Below are 24,390 nucleotides of genomic sequence, written 5' to 3' on the forward strand. Positions count from 1 at the left end.
CAGCCCTTGTTTTCCGGGAGTCATTCCGGAATAATCCATGGAAAAGCCCGGCCAGGCACTGCACGGCAGCCGGTTTTCAGGCACTCGGAGCCAAGCGCATGTGGATGTGCTGTGTGCTCTGGGCAGGTGCGGAATCAGCCGGAAAACCAGGCGAATCCGCATGACCATTAGGGCTGCGCATGGCGGCTGAGCTCGGCAGGTGGGGCCACGAGGGCCTCCTCCTATGCTCTGGTGTCCTGTCCAGGCTGACCACAGGCCTCCTGGTGACAGTGGCCTTGGTGGGTTTGCCTCTGGGCCCAGCCCGCCATCTGAGAGATGCAGATATAACCCTGAGACCGTCAGCCCAGGGGCCGCATTCTCCCGCCAGGCTCCTGGTGCGCGAACAAAACGACCTCACTTTACTCTGATGGCAATGACCAGAAGTGCCCGTGGGGAGTGCGGGACAGCAGCTGTGGCGGCCCCTGGGACTGCTCGTTCCCAACCCCACTGTGGGCACTGGGTTTGCACCTGAGGGGCCTGGATGTCCAGGACAGGGAGCTCCCAGCCTGCCTTTCAGCCCATGGCCACGGTGCCCGGCCCTCCGGAGGAGAGGCCTGCTCAGGCCCGGCACCGTCTTCCTGGGATGTCCTGTCTCTTCCAGGGTCACTGTGCCTGACTTCTTGAGGCTTTATTCTCCTCCTGCCCAGGTTCTGGGGCACCCACTGTCACCCCACACACCCCTAAGCACTCATGCCACCTACCACCACCAAGTTGGGTAACTCCACTCACCGGGAAGGCCACTGGGGACGTCTCTCTGGCCACGAGAGGTGTCTGATGCCAGCGCTGTCTCTAGGTCTCCCATGTGGAACAGCTGATCTCCGGCACTTTCCAGGGCAGCTCTGGGCTCCAGGTCCCCAGACCTGGGACTCCACAGAGGATAGGCAATGCAGTCAAACCCGCTACGAAGGGAATGGGTGGGACTGGGCTTTGCTGGACACCAAGTGGAGGGCGACACCTGGCTGTCTGGGGGACATGGTGGCCTAAGGGCCTTTCCAGGGAGGGGGAGGGGCTGAGACAACCGCCCTGAGACTAAGATGGCAGGAAGGAGGGAGGGAGGAAGAGGGGAGAGAGAGTCTTGCTCCAGGACCACGTGAAAGCCCGCTGCAGCCCCAGCCCTCCCACTCCTGGCCCTCTGCCTGGCCCCCACTGCCTGAAGGTGCCTTTGCTGCCTCTCCACTGGACCGAGAGTATCGCGTCTGGTGGCCACTGCCGTGCGCCCAGTGCCCTTGGGGTCATAGCCTGCGTGCGAGCGATGTGGAGATGGGTCTGCGTAGAGCAGCTGTGGGCCATTCCTGCTTGTCCCCCGCCCCACACGGGTGATGTCCAGGGTCGCCCATGCTCACAACGGGGTCTGGATGGCTGCTTCTTGGGTGTCCTTGTCCACTTTGAAGCAGCTGACCTCTGAGTAGGCCGGGAGCTGCACATGCCTGACGCCCGCTGAGATCTTCAAAACCCGGCCGTCCTCGCCTTGGAAAGGAAAGAGAAGCAGGCTGTGCCAAGGAAGGAACAGAATGGTCACAAGAACCCGGGTCTCTCCCTCGCTGGTCCTGGCCTGGGCACCTGTGAGGAGGATGCAGGAGCAACGCTGGCCCAGGCCACAGCTACATTCAACTCGAGCTCCCTGACCCCCTTCCTGGCCTCCCTGCCCTGAAGCTGTGCCTCTGGGAGGGCCTCCCCTTGTTGGCCGTCCTCAGGGCTTCACCTGCTCAGGGGCGTGCGGGGGCCCTGGCCGGGAGCAGACACACCGGAGGCTTGTCTCCACCACGGTCCTGCCTCCGGGGAGACGTCGCTGCTTGTTACCCATCTCTCACCTCTGTCCCCCTTGTCTACACTCCCGAGGCACTCAGCACAGGGCCTGGTCATGTGCACTCTGGGTCCAATGCAGAAGGACAGCCAACAACAACCACTGAGCAGTGTCAGTGAAGGGCCGTGGTCCAGCCCCTGTGGAAGAGGAGACGTGGCGGGGCAGGCGCTCGAAGCCCTCTGACTTAGAAGGAAAGGGCCACAGCACACTGGGGTTGACTAGCTTCTGCTTCTGGTACCACAGGGTACCTGACACCAATTCATGTTCCTACTTGAAGCGACCAAAAAAGCAGACAAAATATAATGATAATACAATGTTTTTCAAGATTCTGGACCTCAAGCAAGGACAGTGGTCCCTGAGAGATGGGGAACAAATGATGTGGACTCTGTAACTGCCCGGGTCACTAGCTTGAGAGAAGGTAGGCTGGGTGCAGGGAAAGGCGCTGAGCAAGCCCAGGAACCTCCTCCGTGAGGAAGCAGGGCCTGGAGGCCGGGAGGACAGGCACACAGTAGGAGTCCTGGAGTCCTAAAGGCAGAGGAACAGAGACGTGCGGGACCCCCGGGGAATAGCAGAACGCAGATCAGTGCACAATTGCGAGGAAACGCCCAGAGGCCAGGCCAAGAGCCACACGAGGGGGTGAGAGGGGCCTGGGCTTGTACGGCACTGGGAGTGATGCTCCCTCCTGTTGGCCACACTGGAGAATGGATGCCACAGCGCACTGGGCAGGGCTCTCAACGGTGGGGATGATGGGTCTCAGACGCAGCTCTCCTCCACACCTAACACATCATAAAGCAAAACCTGAAAGGATCAAACTGTCTCCAAATAAGTCAACTGCGCCCCAGAGCAAAGGCCAACAAGAGTTACGGGAACATAGAAATACCCAGCCCCTAGATGGCAAAATTCTCAATGTCTGGCACCAATCAAAGATTACCAGGCAAGGAATGCAGAAAAGTATGGTCCATAACGAGGAGGGAACGCAATCAACTGAAACCAACCCAGAACTGACCCAGATGCTAGAATTAGCAGGAAGGACACTTTTTCAAAGTTTTAATTATAACTGTATTCCATGTGTTTAAAACATAAGTAGAGACAGAGAAGATATAAAAACAAAGTTGAACTTCTAGAAACAAAAACTATGAGATAAAACATACACTGTAAGTGAACAATGACAGATTAGATATTGCAGAAAAAAAGATCCATGAACTTGAAAACATCGGTATAGAAACCACTCAAAATGAAACACCAAGAGGAAAAAGGAAAAAAGAAGAAGAAAAATGAAGGTAAAGAGAAAGGAGGGAGGAAGGGGGAAGGAGAAAAAGAATCCATGAACAGTGGTACAACTTCAAGCAGCCTAATACATGGGTAATGGGGCCCCTACAAAGGGAGGAAGAAGTTGTGATGGAAAAGTATTTGAAGAAATAAAGGCTGAACCACCCCCCCATTTTTAAAAGATTTATTTATTTATTAGAGGGGGAGAGACAGGGAAAGAGAGAGCGGGAGCACATGAGTGTGAGTGTGGGGGGGGGGAGGGCAGAGGGAGAGGGAAAGAATCCTAAGCAGACTCCTTGCTGAATGCAGAGCCTAACACGGGCTCAATCTCACGACCCTGAGATCATGACCTGAGCTGAAATCAAGAGTTGGACACTTGGGGCACCTGGGTGGCACAGCGCTTAAGCGTCTGCCTTCGGCTCAGGGCGTGATCCCGGCGTTCTGGGATCGAGCCCCACATCAGACTCCTCCGCTATGAGCCTGCTTCTTCCTCTCCCACTCCCCCTGCTTGTGTTCCCTTTCTCGCTGGCTGTCTCTATCTCTGTCAAATAAATAAATAAAATCTTTAAAAAAAAAAAAGAGTTGGACACTTAATGGACTAAGCCACCCAGGCACCCCCTTCCTTTTAAAAAAGATTTATTTATTTAGAAAAATTCCCAAACTTGATGAAAACTATAAACCCCCAGATCCAAGAAGATAAATGGATCCCAAGCACAAGAAACACGAAGAAAACCACACCCTGTCGCATCAAAAATTAAACTACTCAAACCAGTGATAAACTGAAAATCTTAAAAGCAGTCAGAGAAAAAGTACATTTGTACAGAGAAAACACGGAAAAGGACGACAGCAGACTTCTCCTTGGAAGTAGGGCAGACCAGAAGACAAGGAGCAGCAGCCCTGTACTGCTGGGAGGAGAGCCAGAATTCTATGCCTGGTAAAAATATCCACGAGGAATGAAAGTAAAATCAAGATGTTTCCAGACAGACGAAACCTGAAAGAATTAATCTCCAGCAAGCATGTAGGACAAGAAATGTTAAAGGGTAAATCCTTCAGGAAGAAGGAAAATGGTATCAGGCGGAAATCTGTAGCTACAGGAAGGAACGGGGAGAACTAGAAATGGGAACTACGGGGGTAAGAGATGGGATTTCCTTTTCTACTTGTTAAGTATTCTTTGAAAGATAAATGACTGTTTAAACAAAAGTAATAACAATGTATTATGAAATGTATTAAATATTTGAATGTCAAATGTATAAAAACAATAATATAAAGGTTGGATTTGTAGAAAAAGAAGTATATACTATTGTAAAGTTCTTACGTTATACGTGAAGTAATGTGGTATCACTCAAAAGCAGACTCTGATAAATTAAAGATGTATATTGTAACCCTTAAAGCGACCCCTAAAACAACAAACAAAGGGTAACCATTGAAAAGCCACCAGAGGACACAGTATGGGATCGTAAACAATACTCAATCCACAAAAGGTAGGAATAGAGTCAAAAAAGGAAAACAGCTGGGGCAAAGAGAAAACAAACAGTGAAATGGTAGGTTTGAAACTGTTATATGAATAATTATATTAAATGTGAATGGTGAAGGGAGCCTGGGTGGCTCAGTTGGTTAGGCATCTGCCTTTGGCTCAGGTCATGATCTCAGGGTCCTGGGATGGAGCCCTTGCCTGGCTCCCTGCTCAGTGGGGAATGTGTTTCTTCCTCCCCCTCTGCCCTTTCCCGTGCATGTGTGCTTTCTCTCTCAAATAAAACAAAACAAAATAAAATAAAATAAAAGTGAATGTGTAAAAACTTCAATTAAAAGATATATATGGTTAGATTGGATGAAAAAGCAAGACCCAACTATATGTTGCCTACAAAAAGCACACTTTATTTATTTTATTTTTTTTTTTAAGATTTTATTTATTTATTTGACAGAGATAGAGATAGCCAGTGAGAGAGGGAACACAAGCAGGGGGAGTGGGAGAGGAAGAAGCAGGCTCACAGCAGAGGAGCCCGATGTGGGGCTCGATCCCATAACGCCAGGATCACGCCCTGAGCCAAAGGCAGATGCTTAACCGCTGTGCCACCCAGGCGCCCCAAAAAGCACACTTTAAATCTAGACTTAAGTAGGTGAAAAGCAAAAGTATGGATAAAGATACACAATGCTGATACTAATTAGGAGAAAGCTGGAGTGACTATATCAATATTATAGGAAGTGGTTGTCAGAGCAATGACTACGCCAGGGATGAAAAAGGAAATACTGCAATGATAAGGGGTCAACTAATTAAATGACATAAAAAAATAAAAATAAAAATCCTAAATGTTTACACATCTAATAATAGACCTTCAAAATACATGTAGCAAAAAATGATAGAAATGAAATTACAAATAGACAAATTCACAATTATGATCTGAGATTTCAATATATCCCTGTCAGTAATTGATAGAATAAGCAGACGAAAACTCAGCAAGCAGATGCTAAACTTGCAGGATAGTATCAATAAAATATACCTGATGGATATTTATAGACTATTCCACCCAACAAAAGCAGAAATCATATTCTTCTCAAAGTGCACACGCAACATTTACCAAAATAGAACAGATTCTTTCATTTTTATTTTGACAGAGAGAGAGGGAGGGAGGGAGGGAGAGAAAGAGCACACAAGCAGGGGGAGGGGCAAAGGGAAAGGGAGAGAGGCAGGCTCTCAGCTGAGCAGGGACCCCAATGTGGGGCTAGATCCCAGGACCCTGGAAGCATGACCCGAGCTGAAGGCAGATGCTTACCCAGCTGAGCCATGCAGGTGCCCTCCAAAATAGAACAAATTCAATGAAAAAAGTCTCAATACATTTAAAGGGACTGAAGATATACAAAGTGTAACTCTAACCACATGGAATTAAGTTAGAAGTTAATTGTAGAAAGATCTCTGGAAAATCTCCAAGTATTTGGAAATGAAACAACACACTTCTAAATAACTCATGGGTCAAAAAGGGAATCAAAAGGGAAATCAGAAAGCATTTTGAATTGAATGAAAATGAATGCACGACCTACCAAACTTTCCAGGATGCAGCTAAAGCAGTATGAAGGGGGAAATCGATAGCAATCAGCTCTCGTGTTAGCAAAGAAGGGTCTGAAACCAATGACCTTGGTGTTCATCTTAAAAACTAAAAGAAAAGAAGAGAGCAAATTAAACCCAAAATAAGCAGAAGCAAGGAAATAACATCATAGTAGGAATTAATGAAATAGAAAACAGACAACAAAAGAGAAATCAATGGAACAAAAAGTTGACTGTTTATCAATGAAACCGATAACTTGTAGCCAGACTAGTCAGGCAAAACAGAAAGAAGACATCAATAATCCATAGTAGGAACAAAAGAGGGGATACCAGTGCATTAAAGGAGAATGAGGGAATATTATGAACAAGCTATGACAATAAATCTGACAACTTAGATGAAATGAACAAATATTCCTTCAAAGACACAAAACACCACAGTTTACTCCAGGAGAAGTAGATAACCCAAATAACCTTATATCTATTAAGGAAACTGAATTAGTAAGAAGTCTTCCCACAAAGAAACTGCAGGCCACAATGGCCTCCATATTGAAATCTACCAAATATTAAGAAAAAAATAATACTGATCCAACACAGACTGTTCCAGAAAATTGAAGCATGAGGTCAGCATTACCCTGATAGCGAAACCCAGACTAAGACATTGTAAAAAAAAAAATTCAGGGCACCTGCCTGGCTCAGTTGGTGGAGCATGTGATTCTTAATCTTGGGGTTGTAAGTTTGAGTCCCACATTGGATGCAGAGATTGCTAAAAATAAAATCTTTAAAAAGAAAAAAAAATTCAAGACCAATATCCTTCATGAAAAGACATGCAAAAACTTTAAACAAAATTTTAGCAAATGGAATGCCCAGATAATTCAATGGGGGAAATGACAGCCAACAAATGACACTGGGACAACTGGACACTCACATGCAAAAGAATGTAGTTGGACCGCTGCCTCTCCCCCCACACAAAGATCAACTCCAAATGGATCACAACTCTAAATGTAAGAGCTAAAAATATTAAATTTTTAGAAGAAAATACAGGAGTAAATTTTCATTACTCTGAGTTAGGCAGTTTTCTTAGATATGAAACCAACAGCACAAGCAACAAAAGAAAAAAGTAGGCAAATTGCACTTCATCAAAATTCAAACCTTTTGTGTTCAAAGGACACCACCAAGAAACTACAGGACAATCCACAAAATGGGAAAAAATATTTGCAAATCAGATATTTGATAAGGGGACTTATATCCAAAATACATAAAGAGGGGCGCCTGGGTGGCGCAGTCGTTAAGCGTCTGCCTTCGGCTCAGGGCGTGATCCCGGCGTTCTGGGATCGAGCCCCACATCAGGCTCCTCTACTATGAGCCTGCTTCTTCCTCTCCCACTCCCGCTGCTTGTGTTCTCTCTCTCGCTGGCTGTCTCTATCTCTGTTGAATAAATAAAATCTTTAAAAACAAAACAAAACAAAACAAAATACATAAAGAGCTCTTAGCTCACATCAAAAGGCAAGTCACTCATTTAAAATTTTTTTCATTTATTTTATTTTTTTTTTACAGATTTTATTTATTTATTTGACAGACAGAGAGGGAACACAAGCAGGGGGAGTGGAAGGCAGAGGGAAAGGGAGAAGCAGGCTCCTCACTGAGCAAAGCGCCCAATGCAGGGCTCGATCCCAGAACCCTGGGAGCATGACCCAAGCCAAAAACGGATGCTCAACTGACTGAGCCACCCAGGTGCCCCAAGTTACCCCCTTTTTTTTCCCATGGGCAAAGATCTGAATAGATACTTCTCCAAAGAAGACATACAAATGGCCAATAAATTCATGAAAAGATGCTCGACATCATTACTTGTTAGGGGAATGCAAATCAGAAGCACAGCAAGATACCACTTTATACCTACTGGTATAAAGCTAGAACCAAAAAGACCAATGGTAACAAATGCTGGTGAGGATGTCGAGCAATCAGAGACCTTGGTCACTGCCAGTGGGAATGTAAAATTTTGCAGACACAAGAAAGAAAACACATCCAGACTGGAAAGGAAGAAGCAAATTGGATGTTTTTGCAGATGACATGATTCTCTATATAGAAAAATCCTAAGAAGTCCTCAGGAAAACTAGCAGAGCTAGCAAATGAGTTCAGCAAGGTCAAAGGATCTAGGATCAATATTTTAAAATCAATTGTAGTCTAGCAATTTCTGAAATAAAGGTAAGGAAACAATTCCATCCATAATAGTATAAAAAGAATAAATATTACACATTTATTAGTGAACAAATTATAAGTTACAAACTAAATAAATACTGATAAATTATTTATCACTTATTAATAAGTTTAACAAAAGAAGTGCAAGACTTGCACACTAAACATCACAAAACATTGGGGAGAGAAAGTAAAGACATAAATAAAAGGGGAAGTGTCCCATGTTCATGGAAGATACAGTGCTTTTAACAGCAGCTCTTCCTGGCCAGAGCTGAAGCAATCCCTAACAAAATTCCAGCAGCCTTTTTCTTTTTTTTTTTTTTTTGCAGAAATTGACAAGCTGATCCTAAAAAAATTGTATAAAATATGAAGTTCCCAGAATAGCCCAAACAATTTTGAAAAAGAAAGCAAAATTGAAGGAGTCTCTAATTTCCAAACTCACGGTGAGGCTACAACGATCAAGGTGGTGTGGTGTAAGTGCAGGCACGTGCGGCAACAGAACAAAAATCCAGAATCTGGACACAAACCCTCACTCTTATGGTGACGTGGTTCTCGACAGAGGTGCTGAGGCAATCCAGCGGGGAGAAGACAGTCTTTTTGGCACATGGTGCTGGGATGGCCAGACATCCATGTGAGAAAAGATGAATTTAGAACTATCTTATCCAGAAAAATTAACCGAAAATGGATTGCAGACATGCGAGAGCAAAACTTCTAGCAGAAAACGGGAGAATATCTTTGTGTACTTGGGTTGGGCTAATCATTCCTACTTACATTATCAAAATTATGATCCATACAAGAAAAAATTGACAAATTTTCATCAAAATTAAAAACCTTTGCACCTCAGAAGCCAGCATTAAGAAAATGACAAGATGAGGGGTGCCTAGCTGGCTCAGCCGGTAAGGTGTCCGACTCTTGGTTTTGGCTGAGGTCATGATCTCAGGGTCATAGGATCAAGCCCTGACTCAGGATCTGCGCTCAGCAGGGAGTCTGCTTGAGATTCTCTCTCTCCCTGTCCTTCTGCCCCTCCCCCTGCTCGCATGCTCTCTCTTGCTCTCAAATCAACCAACCAATCTTTAAAAAAATGTTTAAAGAAAATGAGAAGATGAGCCACAACTGGAAGAAACCATTTGCCAAGATGTATCTGATAAAGGACTTATTATCAGATACATAAAGAACTCATATGACTGAAAAACAATTAGAGTAACAGTCTAATTTTAAAAAATGGGCAGCACAGTTGGATAAACATCTCTCTAGAGAAGACACGCACGTGGCCAATAAACACATGGAAAGCTGCCACACACCATCGGTTGTGAGGGATGTGGGACTCAGAACCTCAACCAGACGCCGCTTGACATCTCGGGATGGCTGCGGGTGGGCAGGCTGTGGGGAAATCGGGCCCCGTGTGGCTGGCGGGGTTGTAAACTGGTGCGGCCACTTTGGGAATCAGTGTGGCAGTTTCTTTGAAAGTTTACACGTAAATCTGCCACATGATCCAGCAGCTCCACTCATGGGTGCACAACTGACACCGAAAAGACAGGCCGCACAAAAACCTGCATCAAACATTCCCAGCTGCCAGCAGTGCAAGGACCCACATGTCCACCGACAGACGTGCAGGGAACCAAGCGCAGTAGTGGTCAGCGAAGTGCCAACACGACCGCGTGGGTCACCGCAGCCAAAGACGCCAGGCAGAGATGCGGAGCCAGAGGCCACGTGTCGTGGGACTCCACTCATACCAAGTGCCCACAGCAGGCACACCATGGGAATGGGGCTGCCGGCGGGAAGGAAGTGGTCTGAAACAGAGCCGTGCTGCTGGATGCCCCACTCTGCAAATTTACTGAAAATCGAGGAATCACTCAATACCCAAGGATTTCGAGCTATATAAATGACACCGCAATAAGGTCGTTAAAACAAACCAATCGTGACTGTCTTTGACCCATGCTGCTCGTGGCGACTTCCTTGCAAAGCTTACTGAACTCAGGTGAACTAGCGGACATTAAGAATCCCAGGCATGCGATTATTCCTGGCGGTCCTGCCCCAGCCACTGCACAGAGACCGCCTGGGGGCCGATCGACGCACTCAGGGTCCTCTGCTCTGCTGCTGGGCAGAATGCCCCTCTCTGCACTGGGCACTCCGCTCACGGGCGGGAAGGGCTTTGGGAAGTCAGCTGGTCCACACTCTGCATCGCTGCCCGCTGATACAATTCCTTGAAAAGCAGCCCGATGCTACTGGAGATCTGCCCCCCCGATGACCCATGGAGGACACAGGAATTTGCCCCTCGCCGGGCTGAGGCGCCCTGCAGACACCAGCGGCCCTGAGAAGCCACCCATCGTCCTGGGACATGTGCGATGGCCATGGGCACACACACACGTCGCGCACACACGTGTGCACACACACATGATGCATGTGGCTGCCTCCCTCCAGTGGGAGGACTCGCATGCCTGCTACCCCTCTTCCAAGGCTCCAGGGACAAGGACAAAACAAAGTTACTGCGGTTGTCCCCACACCAGAAGCCACATGAGGCATTTCGTCCCTGACGCTGAGATTCCGAAAATTCAGTCATCACCCTGGAGATGCTTACTCTTGGCCACTTCCCCGTCGTCCTGCTGCAGCTGAATGCTCAGTGTGAAGGAAGACCCCTGAGCCACGTCCATCACCTCTGGACCCAAAATCACGATTTTCTTGGCTTGTGCTGGGAGAGAGCAGAGCACGGCACAGGTGAATGGCGGGGCTACCGCCTGCGCGAGCTCATGCCCCCACACGGGCCCTCACACGCCTACGTGGTCCCCAGGGAACAGCCACGCTTCCCAGGGCACCGCAGGGAGAGGGACGTGTGGTTAATCACACGCATGGCTGAAAATCCCCTGCACGAGCCTCCTCACCCAGTGACCCAGCCAGTCACTAAGATAAGACTGCAACCCCATCCTGAGGGCCAGCTGTGACTCTGAAGCAGCTTATTGCAGAACTGGTTACATTAAAGAGACTTCAGGGGTCCCCCGAATGTGCAAGGGCTGGGAGTGGGCGGCTTGGTGGCATTCGGGTTTGTGCACGGTGGGGGCTCCTGCACACCCCCCAGCTGGTTAGGACTCTGGCCTGCCCTGCCTGCGTCAGAGTCAGCGGCTCAGTGTCCGCTGGGTGAGGCACAGCGGACACTTGCTGGGGAGCGGGCCAGGGCGCGTCCCCCCACAGGCTGGACTTGCGGGGCATCCTCTGGGGTGTGAGCTGCTGGAGACGGTGTTCTGTCTTCTTCCCCCCGAATCCCCGACACCCCGACAGCAATGACCCCGGGCACAACACAGGGTTTAGGGGGTTTAAAAGCAATCACTGGGAGGGGCGCCTGGGTGGCACAGCGGTTAAGCGTCTGCCTTTGGCTCAGGGCGTGATCCCGGCGTTGTGGGATCGAGCCCCACATCAGGCTCCTCCGCTATGAGCCTGCTTCTTCCTCTCCCACTCCCCCTGCTTGTGTTCCCTCTCTCTCTGGCTGTCTCTCTCTCTGTCAAATAAATAAATAAAATCTTTAAAAAAAAAAAAAAGCAATCACTGGGAAAAGCGTAGGACAGGACTTGAGTCGGATCGAGGACGTGCCAGCTAGGAGTGAGCACACCCAGCCATGTGTGCAGGGTGGCAGGTGCATCCTGGTGAAGGTGGGCCCGGAGAGCCCTGCTCTGTTCTGGGGGCATGGCCCAGCACCCAGCACGGTGAGGCCAGGGCCCACCTCAGCTGTCCCGGACTTTTCCGGTATTTGCTGAGACTCTGTTGGGGGGACGCGAGGACATGTCTTATGCCCCTTGCCTGAGTCTTTTGCACCCAGGGATTCCAACGTCCCTATTTTGGGGTGGGGTGGGATCTGGGTCTCTTCCCAAGGTGAAGCTACTAAGGTGCTCCTGGTGGACCCCTGGACCCTGAGATTGTGACCTGAGCTGAAAGCAGACCAGTCAGAAGTCCTTTTGAAACCTGACTGGAATGTGTTTTTCCTAAAGGGCCTGGGGTTTTAGATCCCACTTCACCCCTGACCCCAAACAGCTTTGGATTCAGCACCCCCGTGCGAGTGCCCATGGCCACCTGAGAGAGAACTCAGCAGACCCCAACATGACCCCACAAGAGGACAAGGGGGAGACAGGGGTGGGAGAGGAACCTACCTACTGGGTGGCCATTGACCCACATCCCATGGTAGACGGCCCCGGAGCAGTGGGTCATGTTGCCCAGGCCACTGAAGACATCGCTGTGCCACTGCCCCTGTGGAGAGAGCCATGTGGACTCAGAGCCCACGGATGACACGTGAGACAGCAGGTGGAGGCCCGTGGGGTCCCCGCAAGCATCACGGCCCCCTGGGGATCCATAGGCCAAGTGGACCGAGGCTGCTGGAAAACCACCCCTTTGGGGGCAGGGAATTACATGCGTGGTACAGCCCTGCCTCCAAGTCGCTCTGCCATTGAATTGTGAGAAGCAGGGAAGTTTGGGGACAATGGCACACATGTAAATGGCTCAAAAAAGGGGCCCTTTCAGCACAAAAATCCTTTCAGTAAAGATATTACGTGTGTGGAGTGGCAGCAGTGCAGGGTGGAGGGGCCCCCTGACAGGAGCAAGGTCCATTGAGGGGACCTTGGAGCCCACACCACTCACCCACCCCCATAAGCAGCCTCGCTTTCTGAACCACACACACAACAGAGTGCAAGAATAATGTGGGAGAGTGGCAACATTGTTTTTGTGGAAAACCTCAAGGTCCTAATGGTATTTTATTTGACTGTGAATTACTCCTTGGAAGAAAAATCAGCCAGAAGCACGTTTGGTTCTATGCATTTTTTCTGTGGGAGCTAATTGGGCTCCTGCTTCCCTGCCCTGCTCTCCACGTGGGCCGGGCGCAGTCGGTGCCCGCGTGGAGGGCGCTGCCCACGGTTGCTGTGGGAGGCAGTGCAGCAAAGGCCGGTTTCGGGCTCTCCCTGGCCCTTGGGACGACAGCGAAGGGCCACAGGGCTGTGGGAACGGCCCCTGAAGGCCGCAGCCCCGCAGAACCATGATGCCCCGAACTGGGGGGCGGCTTGGGGAACGGTCACTGAGCTCCAGAGCTGTGGAGCCAGGTCGCATTGAGGGGGGGGAGCAGGACCTCCGTGGCCAGGGCACTGGACAGCTGGCAGCCCCCGCGGGCACTGGGCAGGGGCAGGAAAGCAACAGCAGGCAGGAGGGGCTGGGATGCCAGCCAGGGTGCCAGGCGGGCAGGGGCAGGCTGCCCCCCGCCCCGGGGGAAGGCCCAGAGAGCACAGTTGGCCCTGTGACATCTCATGCTCTCCTGAGGCTGCACCCCGGCTGTGCCCCCGGAACGCTCAGTGCCACGTGCGGATGACGTCGTGTCCTTTAGAAAGCGGCTCACATATGCAGGCGACGGGCCAGACCAAAATGGAGGTGAGGCCCCCGGGTCTCAGGGCAGACGGGGGACCCGCACCGACCAGTGGGCCCTGCTCTGTTGTCCCGGACTTGGGGTGGGGAGCCCAACTGGCAGCTGTGGGGACCGCTGCGGAGTCACTGGCAGACCGCCTCGGAGCCAGCGCCAGCCTCTGAGCAGCATTAGTGGGTGTCTCGGCCCTGCGGCCAGGCAGGCGTCACTGCGCACGCGTGTCCGTGCTTGGGAATGACATATACGTCTGTGCTCCCATGTACGTACGTGTGTGTGCATCTGTGTATCCGTGTGCACGCGTGTGTGCGGCGGGGCAGTGTGCTCTCTCACCGGGATGGGCAAAGTGCAGTGGGCCAGAGACAGCAGAGCGGGGGAGTCCTGGGCTGGGCTGTTGTCCGTGGGTCAGGGTGGGGCCACCCTGGGAGGGCAAGGTGGCTGCCCCAGAGCCATGCGGGCACGTTAAGCCCCAGCTCCCGGTTACTATGCTTGCTGGGAGGTGGCGGGTGAGGCTTGGAAGTGAAGTTGCTGGAATGGTTTGCTTGCCAGGAAACCCTTCCCCTCGCGACATCATCCTCAGTCCTGAGAAGCGACCAGTTTCAACTCAGGCTAAACAAACGCAAACCTCATAGGAGCCAAACAAAATTCACTGCCCCCAAAGTGCACCTCGCCCTCTACTTAGAAACCACCAGGCTCAGTCCCCAGGCCTGGCATCAATAGGCGGTACAGTGGGATGTGGTCAGGCCCAAAAGGAGCCCAGGCAGGGGACAGTGGCCACAGGGAAGAGCTATGCCTGGAAGACAGCAAAGCCTTCACGTGGGGCCTCGCGCCTTTCCCCAGCCCCCTTGCTGTAGCCAACCTCCGGCCTGCGGTCTCTGTGCCCACCACGTGCCCTGGGCAAGCCTGCCACCTGCCCTCACATTCCAGTCTTCATTCCTGTCCCTGTGCAGGTGTGCTGGGGTCTCCCCATTCTGCGGGGATGGGCGCGGAACCCCTGGAGCCCGGCCACATGCCCAACCCAGGTGGGAGGCTGGGATCCAAGATGCTGGAAATTGGCTCTGGAGTTCAGTCTGCACAGAGCATGGACCCAGCCCCACGCCTGCCCCGGTGGCGTCCCAAATCTCCCTTGCTCAGCTCTCCATTTTGTCTCCAGATGCTCCCGCCAGATGGAGCGAAACCATGCTCTAGCGGCCACCCCCTTCCCCACCATCCGGGGCGTCTGAGACTCCTGGAGCCTGGAGTCACAACTCCCACGGACAGACAGAGGGACACTAGTCATAAACACTCCCTGGCTCCCTCAGGACTGCATGGGGGCTCAGGTCAGCACAGGCTGAGAGGCTCTCCAAACTGTGAGATGGCTGCTGGGCCCGTCGCCCGCATTGTAGCCATTGCTGCCATGAGAAGGGCCACTCTCATCTCCACGCTCCCTCTGTGGGCCCAGGCCTCTGCGAAGCCCTGGAGCTGCTTTCAGGAGGAAGGCACAGCCTTGGGTCGGTAGAGAAGGAGTGGACTGGCGGGTCATCCCACACCCAGCACTGCCAAGGACGGCCTGTGGGACCGTGGCACCCCCACACCCACTCCAGGGGCGCACACTGAGCTCTGCGCTCACCATCCACTGTGTTTTCCCTGGTCGTTCACAATGGGCGACCTGACCTGAACTCGCTGCCGGAACCTCTGGGGGAGTTGGGAATTCACAGCGTTAACACAAAACTTCCCCAGGACAAACGCGCTCCAGGGTGCAACGTAACTCACCCAGCAGCATGGAATCTTTTCTAATTAGTGTTATAAATCATACCTTTGAAAATTCTGCCCTTTCTCAGATGACTTGCACCCAAAGCATGAACCAATACTTCCAAGAGCGTCTCACAGAAGAGGCAGGGGGCGGGTCCCCCACGATGACGGGTGGGGGCACATTCCAGCCGGGGCAGGGTCTCCCTCTGCTCTCCCTGCCCAGGTGAGGGCTCACGCACGGTAGCCATGATGCAGGAAAAGGGGGCACAGGGCTGTATCCACAAAGACTGGTGGGATGGGTTCCAGTGTTAGAAAGCGGTCCTGTGGGACGGCGGTGAGGCACACCAGTCACCCTGCAGTTGCTGGGGCGCCCCCAGGACCCTGAGGGGGATGCTGCAGACAGCCTCTGTGGCCGGACCCACCTCTGAGTGCTCACAGCTCCCAGGATGGTCGGGCCGCTGGGATGAGAGACTCCTTGGGTGCTCTCCCCACCACACATGGGTGGGAATAAACTGTGAGAAGCATTTGACTCTCTTCCCATTTTAGGGAGCATGTCTGTTAATTCTGTTTTTCCTTCTGAGGGAAAAGCTACTGTGCTTCTCCAACTGCATGTGCCCCATGCCCTTCAGTGCCCCCTGGCGCACACTGAATGTCCAGCCTGGCACATTGGTCACTTCCCGCCTCCAGCCCTCCCCCGGCACCAGGGTTTGCTGGGTCAGGTCACATAGGCAGATATGGCCCTGGGCCACCTGCCTGGGCCCTGCGACTGTTCAGGGGGCCTGGATCTCCAGCTTATGGTACGGCCTGCTGGGGTGGCAGTGGCCACACAGGCCGGCCTGTCAGGGGCATGGGTGTGCGCCCCACTCATCCGTCTCCCCAACAATGGCAAGGTCATAGGGTGTTGTGTTTGACTTCCATGACCTTGGTCACAAGTTCCTCAGATTTCAAAGTGTGCACTGTGGCTCTCGCTGCCTTTCTGTGTCTGTTTCTGATCCGAACTGCACCGAGAACACGGAGCCTGGCACTGGTTCCCAAGATGGCTCTGGCAGTCCAGACCCCTCCTCCCATGTGCGCTCAAACAGACCCAGATGCCTCGACTGTCTTGCACGCAGGGCACCCCTGCAGTCAGGGCCCCACACTCCTGGGCTGTGAAGGGTAGCATAGGGACATAAAGGCCACTGGCATTCCTGAAGACACATAGGTGAGGACAGCAGAGGCTGTGAGCCGCCAGCAGGTGAAGACGCACATAAGGCCGGCCACCTGCTCTGTGCGGCAAGCAGGTGTACCCACCAGCAGGCCTCCCTCTGGGAAAGCCAACACGAAAAACACAGCCAATGTGCATGGAGTGGTGCCTAGGGACAGCCCGGAAGCCAGCAGCTGCTGGCGGGGACCACCCTACAGCCACACAGGTAGGGAACGCTGTGCTGTGCAAACACACCGAGTTCACCAACCCTTGGGTCTGCTTCCATTCCGTGGGGACATGGCTTGCCTCCACGGGTGCAGTATCAGTTCCCGGGCTCCATCAGGGATTCCTGAACGCTGCTGCTCTTGGAAGGGCTTCCCTGTGCCCCTGGGGGTCACCATGCCGCGGCCACGTCCCCGGGAGGAGCCGGTGAGCTTGCCGCTGCTGGGCGCGCCCACCCCCATGTCCCGGAGGTGGACGCAGCACGGAAGGTCCAGTGGGTGCAAGCTGGGAGCCTGGGGGTAACCTGCACAGAACCATCAGGGGGTGGCAGGGGCAGGAGACATGCTCTCCAAGGTGAGCCAGTTAAAACCACCGGCCCCAATCCTGACCACGTGGCTCCTGTCACAAGAGAGGAAGCTGTTCTGGCGTTGTTTTGATGGCGTGACAGAAGATGCAAGGACATTATTTTTAGGAATGGATCTTTTCTAGGACTAATTTTTTTAAAAGCTCATCACAACGGTCTGCTTTGGGGCATACTTGTGACAAGGCAGCAGGGACCATGAGGCAAAGGCGCACCTGGCACCGGGAGGAAGAACTGGCCGTGCTGGGGGGGTCCTGGCCCCCCTGCTCCGCGTGGCCCCGAGCGTACCTCTGCAGTCACCCACCCCTCCTGGAACTTCTCCAGGTCTGGCAGGTTGTCTGTCAGACTCAGCTGACATAGGACATGGTCAAGGGAGAGCTCGGCCACTATCGTCTAATCTTTGAAGAAATAAAATTACCTCAAAAATAAATAAAAATCAGAAGCTGGGAGATCTGTGGTGAGGGGGGCCCAGGGCAGCTTTCTGGGCAGCTCAGGGTTGAAGAGGGTGGGGGTCTGAGGGCACCCGGGCCCTCGCACGGGGGCTGACACTCCCTGGGAAAAAGCAGGAGGTGGAGGAATCCTGCCACACCTGCTGCCACAGGACGGTTCATGCGTCCCAGGCGCGTGTGTCCCGGCCGCGTGGGATGAAGCCTGCACTCCCTGGGTAAGAGCAGCTGTGAACGCCGGCGGTCCAGCCAAGGGACACATCGGGAAGGAGGGTGAGGCCGCACAGAGGAGCCCAGCAAGGCTGGAAGGAGGCCACATCCCCCTGACGGTGGCAGTGGCCGGTGCCGGGGTGTGAACAGCGGCAGAACACGTGGGGACAGCTGTCTTCAGAAGCCGGAAAGGACAAGTACAGGTGAGGGTGTGGACGGACTGGAACCCTGTGAAAGCTGCAGGGAAAGTGAAACGGTGCGGCCGCCCTGGGAGCGCTGTGGGGTTCCCCAGAAATCAAGCGAGGAGCCACCACCTGGTCCAGAAGCTCCTCTTCTGGGTATAGGCCCTGNGGGGGGGGGGCTGGGAGGGGACGCACGCTCGGGCAGAATGGGGTCCCTCCATACGATGGACTGTTCTCCAGCCTTAGAAAGGAAGAGCACGGACGGACCTCAAGGACTTCGTGCTCAGTGAAATAAGCCAGTCTCCGAAGGACAGGTCCTGCAGGACTCCCCGTGCACGCGGTACCTGCGGGAGTCAGATCCGTGGAGACAGAAAGCGGCGGGGGGAGGGGGGGCAGAGTGTAGTCTGGGGAGATGGAACGTCTGGAAACGGACGGTGGGAGCAGGCGCACCATGGCGTGAATGTGCTTCACGCTCCTGAGTCATACACTTAGCGGTTACAACCATGAATTTTATGTTAGGCGTATTTTATGATATATAGAGAGATTTTTAAAGAAAGCCGACTGTTTGCCCAGTGAGAGCCCCGGGAACGGCCACGCCCTCACGAGGAGACGCACCTTGGGGTGGCGCCCAGCTCCCTCCCGGGGCACCCTGTCTCCCGGGTGACTCTTGATAACTGGAGGTCAGAGGTCAGGTGTGAGATGTCCCTCCAACACAGAGAGGCCTGTGCCGGCCCCAGGAGCCTGCACCTTCCGCATTGCCAGGCCTGGCGACAGACCGTGTGCGAAGTCTCCCTGGCGGCTCCGGAACGCGTGCTGGAGTGTGCGCGTCGTGTCTGAGGTCACCGTGCGGCTGCAGCTTGACCCCACCGCTCTCCTGGGCGCGGCCCTTCTCCACGCGCCCCCCCCCCCGCATGGGCATCTGGAAGCCGGTTTAAAAAGTGGCTGGAGGGCAGGGCAATGCCCTGAGGGACCCCGCACCGGCCCTCCCTCTGGAACCTGGGTGCCACTCTGGTCGTCCCGTCCGCACCCGGGCAGCAGGCGAGGTACACGCACTGCCTTTGTCGCCACGAAGTCACAGTGTGGGAGCTGGCGGCTGCGTGGCCCCACTCCGCTCGGGGGTGCCCTGGGGGCAGTGGTCCCCCCCGCCCTGGCCTTAGCTCCCTTTGCGCCCTGTCCCGCACCAAAGAATTGGATACAGAGATGGGGGCTCTTGCTCCTCCCAGCCCCCCACTGGGAGCAGCCTCCCCTTGCAGGGGCAGCAGACACCTGGGCCCACGGGGCTGAGAGGGTACTGAGGCCTGGTCCCTTCCCAGGGATGGAGGGGGGCTGGAGGAGGGCTGAAATGGGGGCTGGGGAGACCCTCACAGGTAGGGGTAATGTTGAGGGTTGTACATCCAAGACAGGCCAACACTCTGGTCAGGACACCCACTTGACGTGGGCAGAGAAGCAGAGGGCGGCTCCCCAATGCCGACAGGTCAGGGGCAGACTTCTGGTTCATTTTCATTGTGTCTGTATTTTCCAGGTTCTCTCCAGCCTTAGAAAGGAAGAGCACGGACGGACCTCAAGGACTTCGTGCTCAGTGAAATAAGCCAGTCTCCGAAGGACAGGTCCTGCAGGACTCCCCGTGCACGCGGTACCTGCGGGAGTCAGATCCGTGGAGACAGAAAGCGGCGGGGGGAGGGGGGGCAGAGTGTAGTCTGGGGAGATGGAACGTCTGGAAACGGACGGTGGGAGCAGGCGCACCATGGCGTGAATGTGCTTCACGCTCCTGAGTCATACACTTAGCGGTTACAACCATGAATTTTATGTTAGGCGTATTTTATGATATATAGAGAGATTTTTAAAGAAAGCCGACTGTTTGCCCAGTGAGAGCCCCGGGAACGGCCACGCCCTCACGAGGAGACGCGCCTTGGGGTGGCGCCCAGCTCCCTCCCGGGGCACCCTGTCTCCCGGGTGACTCTTGATAACTGGAGGTCAGAGGTCAGGTGTGAGATGTCCCTCCAACACAGAGAGGCCTGTGCCGGCCCCAGGAGCCTGCACCTTCCGCATTGCCAGGCCTGGCGACAGACCGTGTGCGAAGTCTCCCTGGCGGCTCCGGAATGCATGCTGGAGTGTGCACGCCGTGTCTGAGGTCACCGTGCGGCTGCAGCTTGACCCCACCGCTCTCCTGGGCGCGGCCCTTCTCCACGCGCCCCGTCTGCACGGCCATCTGGAAGCCGGTTAAAAAAGTGGCAGGAGGGGGGCGCCTGGGTGGCACAGTGGTTAAGCGTCTGCCTTCGGCTCAGGGCGGGATCCCGGCGTTATGGGATCGAGCCCCACGTCAGGCTCCTCCGCTATGAGCCTGCTTCTTCCTCTCCCACTCCCCCTGCTTGTGTTCCCTCTCTCGCTAGCTGTCTCTATCTCTGTCAAAAAAATAAAAAATCTTTAAAAAAAAAAAAGTGGCTTGAGGGCAGGGCAATGCCCTGAGGGACCCCGCACCGGCCCTCCCTCTGGAACCTGGGTGCCACTTGGGTCGTCCGGTCTGCATCCGGGCAGCAGGCGAGGTGGCTGCTCGCGTCCCTGCTACCATGTGTGGCTGGGGGCTGCCCACACAGACACCGCGAGCACGACTGAGGACGGGCGGCCCAGCAGTGCTCAGAGCTGCAGGTGGCAGGCCGGCTGTCCAAGGTCCTTGGGCACGAGGCTCCAGAAGGTTGGGACGCTGCCAAGCAAACGGAAATGCAGGCGGACACAAGTCTGCATCCTGAGGAAGATGTGGCCGGAGGACCAGGCTTCCACTCATGTGGGGGGCGCCCCACGTCAAGGACACACGACCTCCCTCGAGGGCACGTGGGGGTCCTGAGGTCTGCAGGCTGGGACAGTTTAGCCCGTGACACCGAGAGGTGACTGTCCAGGCAAACATCTCCTCACTGTGAGGAAGCAGCCTGGCCATTGGGAGTTGCAGCCCAGGGCGGTTCGGTCTGAGATCGGGCTCCAGCCGTCAAGTTGGAGCAAAATGTCTCCCAAGTGGGAGAAGCCCCTGCAAGGCCTGACAGGGCCGCACTACTGGCAGGGCTGGGCTGCCCCCTGGTGGAGTGCTGGGCAGGCGCTAGGCGCCCCGGGTCAGCCCAGGGTGTGGAGGGCGGCTGCCCTAGTCCCGTCCCCTCCTGGCTGAGCCATGACTTGCAGGGGAGGCCTGACTGGGGGCCCAAGGGCAGCCACAGCCCTGCAGTGAGGCCCGGCAGGCGGCGGAGGGGCCGAGTGCCAGAAAAGGCCCAGGAACAGGAGTGCTGGGGGCTCTGAAGAACGGGATGCCCCCTCCGCCAGCCCTGTCCAGCTGTGTGGGGACCCGCCTGGGTCGGAGGCCGTGCCAGCTGCCCCGGAAGCTCACTTCGATGACTGGCTGGAACTCCCCACTCAGGAAGCCTCCTCTGGGCCTGTGTCCTCATCCGTGACGCAGGGAGAAGGGCTCAGGACAGAGCCTGGTGCCTGTGGCAGTAACCATCCTGGTGCCGTGTGCTGGGAACCTGTCCACGTCCACCCCAGCCCTCGAGGTGTGGTTGTGCGTTTGTGGGGATGACTCCAGGTGTGGCGAGGCCAGGCGCTGGCGGAGGAAGACCTGCCCTCTGTGTCTCTTTCCCACTGCGGCTCTGGAGAACTAACGAAGGGTCGTCTGTGGGTGCCTGTGCTGTGCCCTACGGGCTGGTCCCATGAGGACGGACGGACATCCCCTTGTGGAGAAGCAGCAGGGCAGCGGCGACACGGACGTGCATGGGGGACACTGGCCCTTGCTGCCCGCCCTGACTGAGCCCGGGATGTGGCCTTACCCAGGCTGACCCTGTACGACCAGCAGGGAAGCCGCTGTGCAGGGCTTTCTGTGCCCCAAGCCAGCTGCGATGGGGGTGCCGCCGCACGGGCCAGGCCAGGAGGCCAGCTGCCCCCTCAGGTGCCCCACCAGCCTCTGTGTCGGCGGTGCTGCCAGGGGTCAGTTATCAATTCTCAGCCCCAAAGCCACTCTTCGCGGCCAGCTCTGTGCTGCGGGGCTGGACCCCTTGTCATCTCTCCCAGCTGCCCGATGTGTTGCCCGTCAGCAGCAGGCCACTGGTTCAGCAGGCCGCGTGAACAGCCGCGTCAGCAGCACCTGCACTCCCGTGGCCCCTGCCGCAGTCACCGCACACCACAATTCTCCCTTCCCAAGGAGCCCGGCCGCGCGGGCAGGCCCCAGGTCCATCTCTGGGGGCGTCTCCAGGGCCATCTGTACGCTTGCTGCTGTCATCTCTGCTTGTACCCCTCCAGCACTTCACGGCCTTCCACTGGCGACCCATTTCCACAGCAACGTGCTGGCGCGGTTCCCGTCTCTGGACGGGTTTCTGCTTCGGGGACCGCTGCCCTCCGATGCTCCCGTTCAAAATCCAGGAGTCATCCTTGCTCCTTCCCTCGCCTTCGCCTCCACATCCAACCTGCCAGCAAGGCCGGTGTCTTCACCTCCCAACCATCCCCAGGCTGTTCTCTGTGCCCTCACTTCGCCTGATGGCAGCCGTGCTCTCCGCACAAGAGCCAGAAGGAGCTATCAGACACACAGATCAGACCCCCGCTTCCTGCCAGCGCTTCCTGCGACCCTTACAATCACACTCCAGCCCGCTGAGGCTCAGGGCCTCCCCGGGCCCCTCCTGGACCCCCCCTTGGCCCCGCCCTTCTCCTCCTGCTGCTGGTAGGCCCTTCCGGCCCTGCTCTTGCTCTTCCGGGCCGTGGCGCCTCTTGCCATCATTTAGGCCTCGGCTCACAGAACCACACGAGAGAGGACGGCCAGGCCCTTGGCCACCCAGCTGCCTGTAGGGCCGACGGGGCTCCTCATCGCTCTAGCCACTGACCATGGCAGGAGCCAGCCCCGTGAGATGCGCATCTCCGGCTCCTGCTCCGTTTGCTCCTGGCTGGGCGTGTGGCCAGTGTCCAGTAAGAAAAATGAATGATGGATTCTGGGGTCCCAATGAGGTCTTTGGATCCGCCTGGTCTCCCCCGGGCTTGTAGCGCCTACCCCCCACCCCAGTCAGACCTGAGGGGTATGGCCTGCAGCTGCAAGGAGCGGCGGTATCCTCTCCTGCATCCCCATGTTACAAGAGGACCATTTCTCATAAAAAAAGCTTCACCGGCCCCAAAGCTGTCCTCAAGAGATCCAGAAATGTCACCCCATTCCCACAGGTGACACTGCAGGTGGCGGGGCATCTCAGGAGCCAGAGAGGAAAGGTGTTAGTCAGGGCCCTTCCCTTGCTTCCTCATCAGCGGGGTGGCTGCCCTCCCTGCCCCTCAGTGTGGAGGAACAGCACTGACATATCCCATGAGGACGCTTGAGTGGCACAAGGACCCCAATGGGCCCCCAAGAGCCTAAGGTCCTGCCACGTCCCCAGGTACCTCATAGGTGGAGCCGTCGGCACGGCACAGTACTCCGTGCCCCTGACGCTGGTCCCGGACCCAGTTGCCTTCGTACTTGTCACCGTTCCTGGGAACACAAACACAGGGGCTGCTCTCAGACCGGGGAAAGCCAGGTGGTGGCACTGACTCAGAACCGCTCCTCCGACCGGGGCTCAGCACGCGCCACCGGGACGGAGGCAAAAATAGGCCCTGAGCAGATGGCGTGAGTTCCTGCCTTGCCAGGGCCTGCTGCGGAGGGCAGGCGGCCTTGGCGCTCGGCGGGGAGTGATGGCAGCGGACCCTGGCCCCCGCTCGCCTGGCCCCCAGGTGTGTAAGGCTCGGAGAGAAGTAGGTGTGAACATGCATGTGGCCTTGGCGGCATTGTGCGTGAACAACGGACAGGAAGGCAGGCCCACCGCGTCCTTTGGCGCCCAAGAAAGCCCCTGCCTGTCACCCTCCTGCCACCCAACCCTCCGGGAGGTGTTTACCAGGGGGAGTCAAGGTTTTCTCTACTAAACAGGCTGGTAAGCAGTGTCGATAATTAAAGCACAGGGTCCTGAATGTTGCAGACGCGCCAGAGGCCAGGATGGCCCGGGGGTCGGCATACTCACTGGAAGACCATGTGCCCCTGGCCGTGCCGCTGGTTGTTATGGAACGACCCCCAGTAGGCCTGTCCGTCCCGGTCCACCAGGTGCCCGTGTCCTAGGAAGGGAGCCCAAAGCAAAGAGTGTCACCTCGTGCCTCCTCTCAGGGGGACCCTGGTTCCACCCCCCCAGAGGGCAGTGGTAGATTCAGAAGAAAGCTGGGGTCAGCACAGCTCCAACCAGGCTGCCCTCCCAGGCCGGGAGTGCCCAGGGAAGACACGGCAACTGTGATTTGGGGTGGCACCAGCAACCATCATGCCAGTGAAAGTGGTTCTGGTCCAGCTCTCAAAGG

At 55.1% G+C, this 24,390-nt stretch overlaps 1 protein-coding gene across 1 annotated transcript in view; it reads right to left on the reverse strand.

Annotated features, from left to right (window-relative positions):
- Positions 1 to 24,390, reverse strand: part of MORN1 (MORN repeat containing 1) — a 55,618-nt gene that overhangs the window by 27,127 nt on the left and 4,101 nt on the right. The window contains exons 5-10 of the mRNA XM_034672032.1: positions 24,066 to 24,156; positions 23,455 to 23,542; positions 12,482 to 12,578; positions 10,924 to 11,034; positions 1,383 to 1,506; positions 769 to 938 (exon numbers count right to left, since the gene is read on the reverse strand). Of these exons, the coding sequence (XP_034527923.1) occupies positions 769 to 938; positions 1,383 to 1,506; positions 10,924 to 11,034; positions 12,482 to 12,578; positions 23,455 to 23,542; positions 24,066 to 24,156 (681 nt within the window). The remainder of the gene's footprint in view (positions 1 to 768; positions 939 to 1,382; positions 1,507 to 10,923; positions 11,035 to 12,481; positions 12,579 to 23,454; positions 23,543 to 24,065; positions 24,157 to 24,390) is intronic.

Source organism: Ailuropoda melanoleuca, chromosome 11, assembly GCF_002007445.2.
Source record: "Ailuropoda melanoleuca isolate Jingjing chromosome 11, ASM200744v2, whole genome shotgun sequence".
Lineage (NCBI taxonomy): Eukaryota > Metazoa > Chordata > Mammalia > Carnivora > Ursidae > Ailuropoda > Ailuropoda melanoleuca.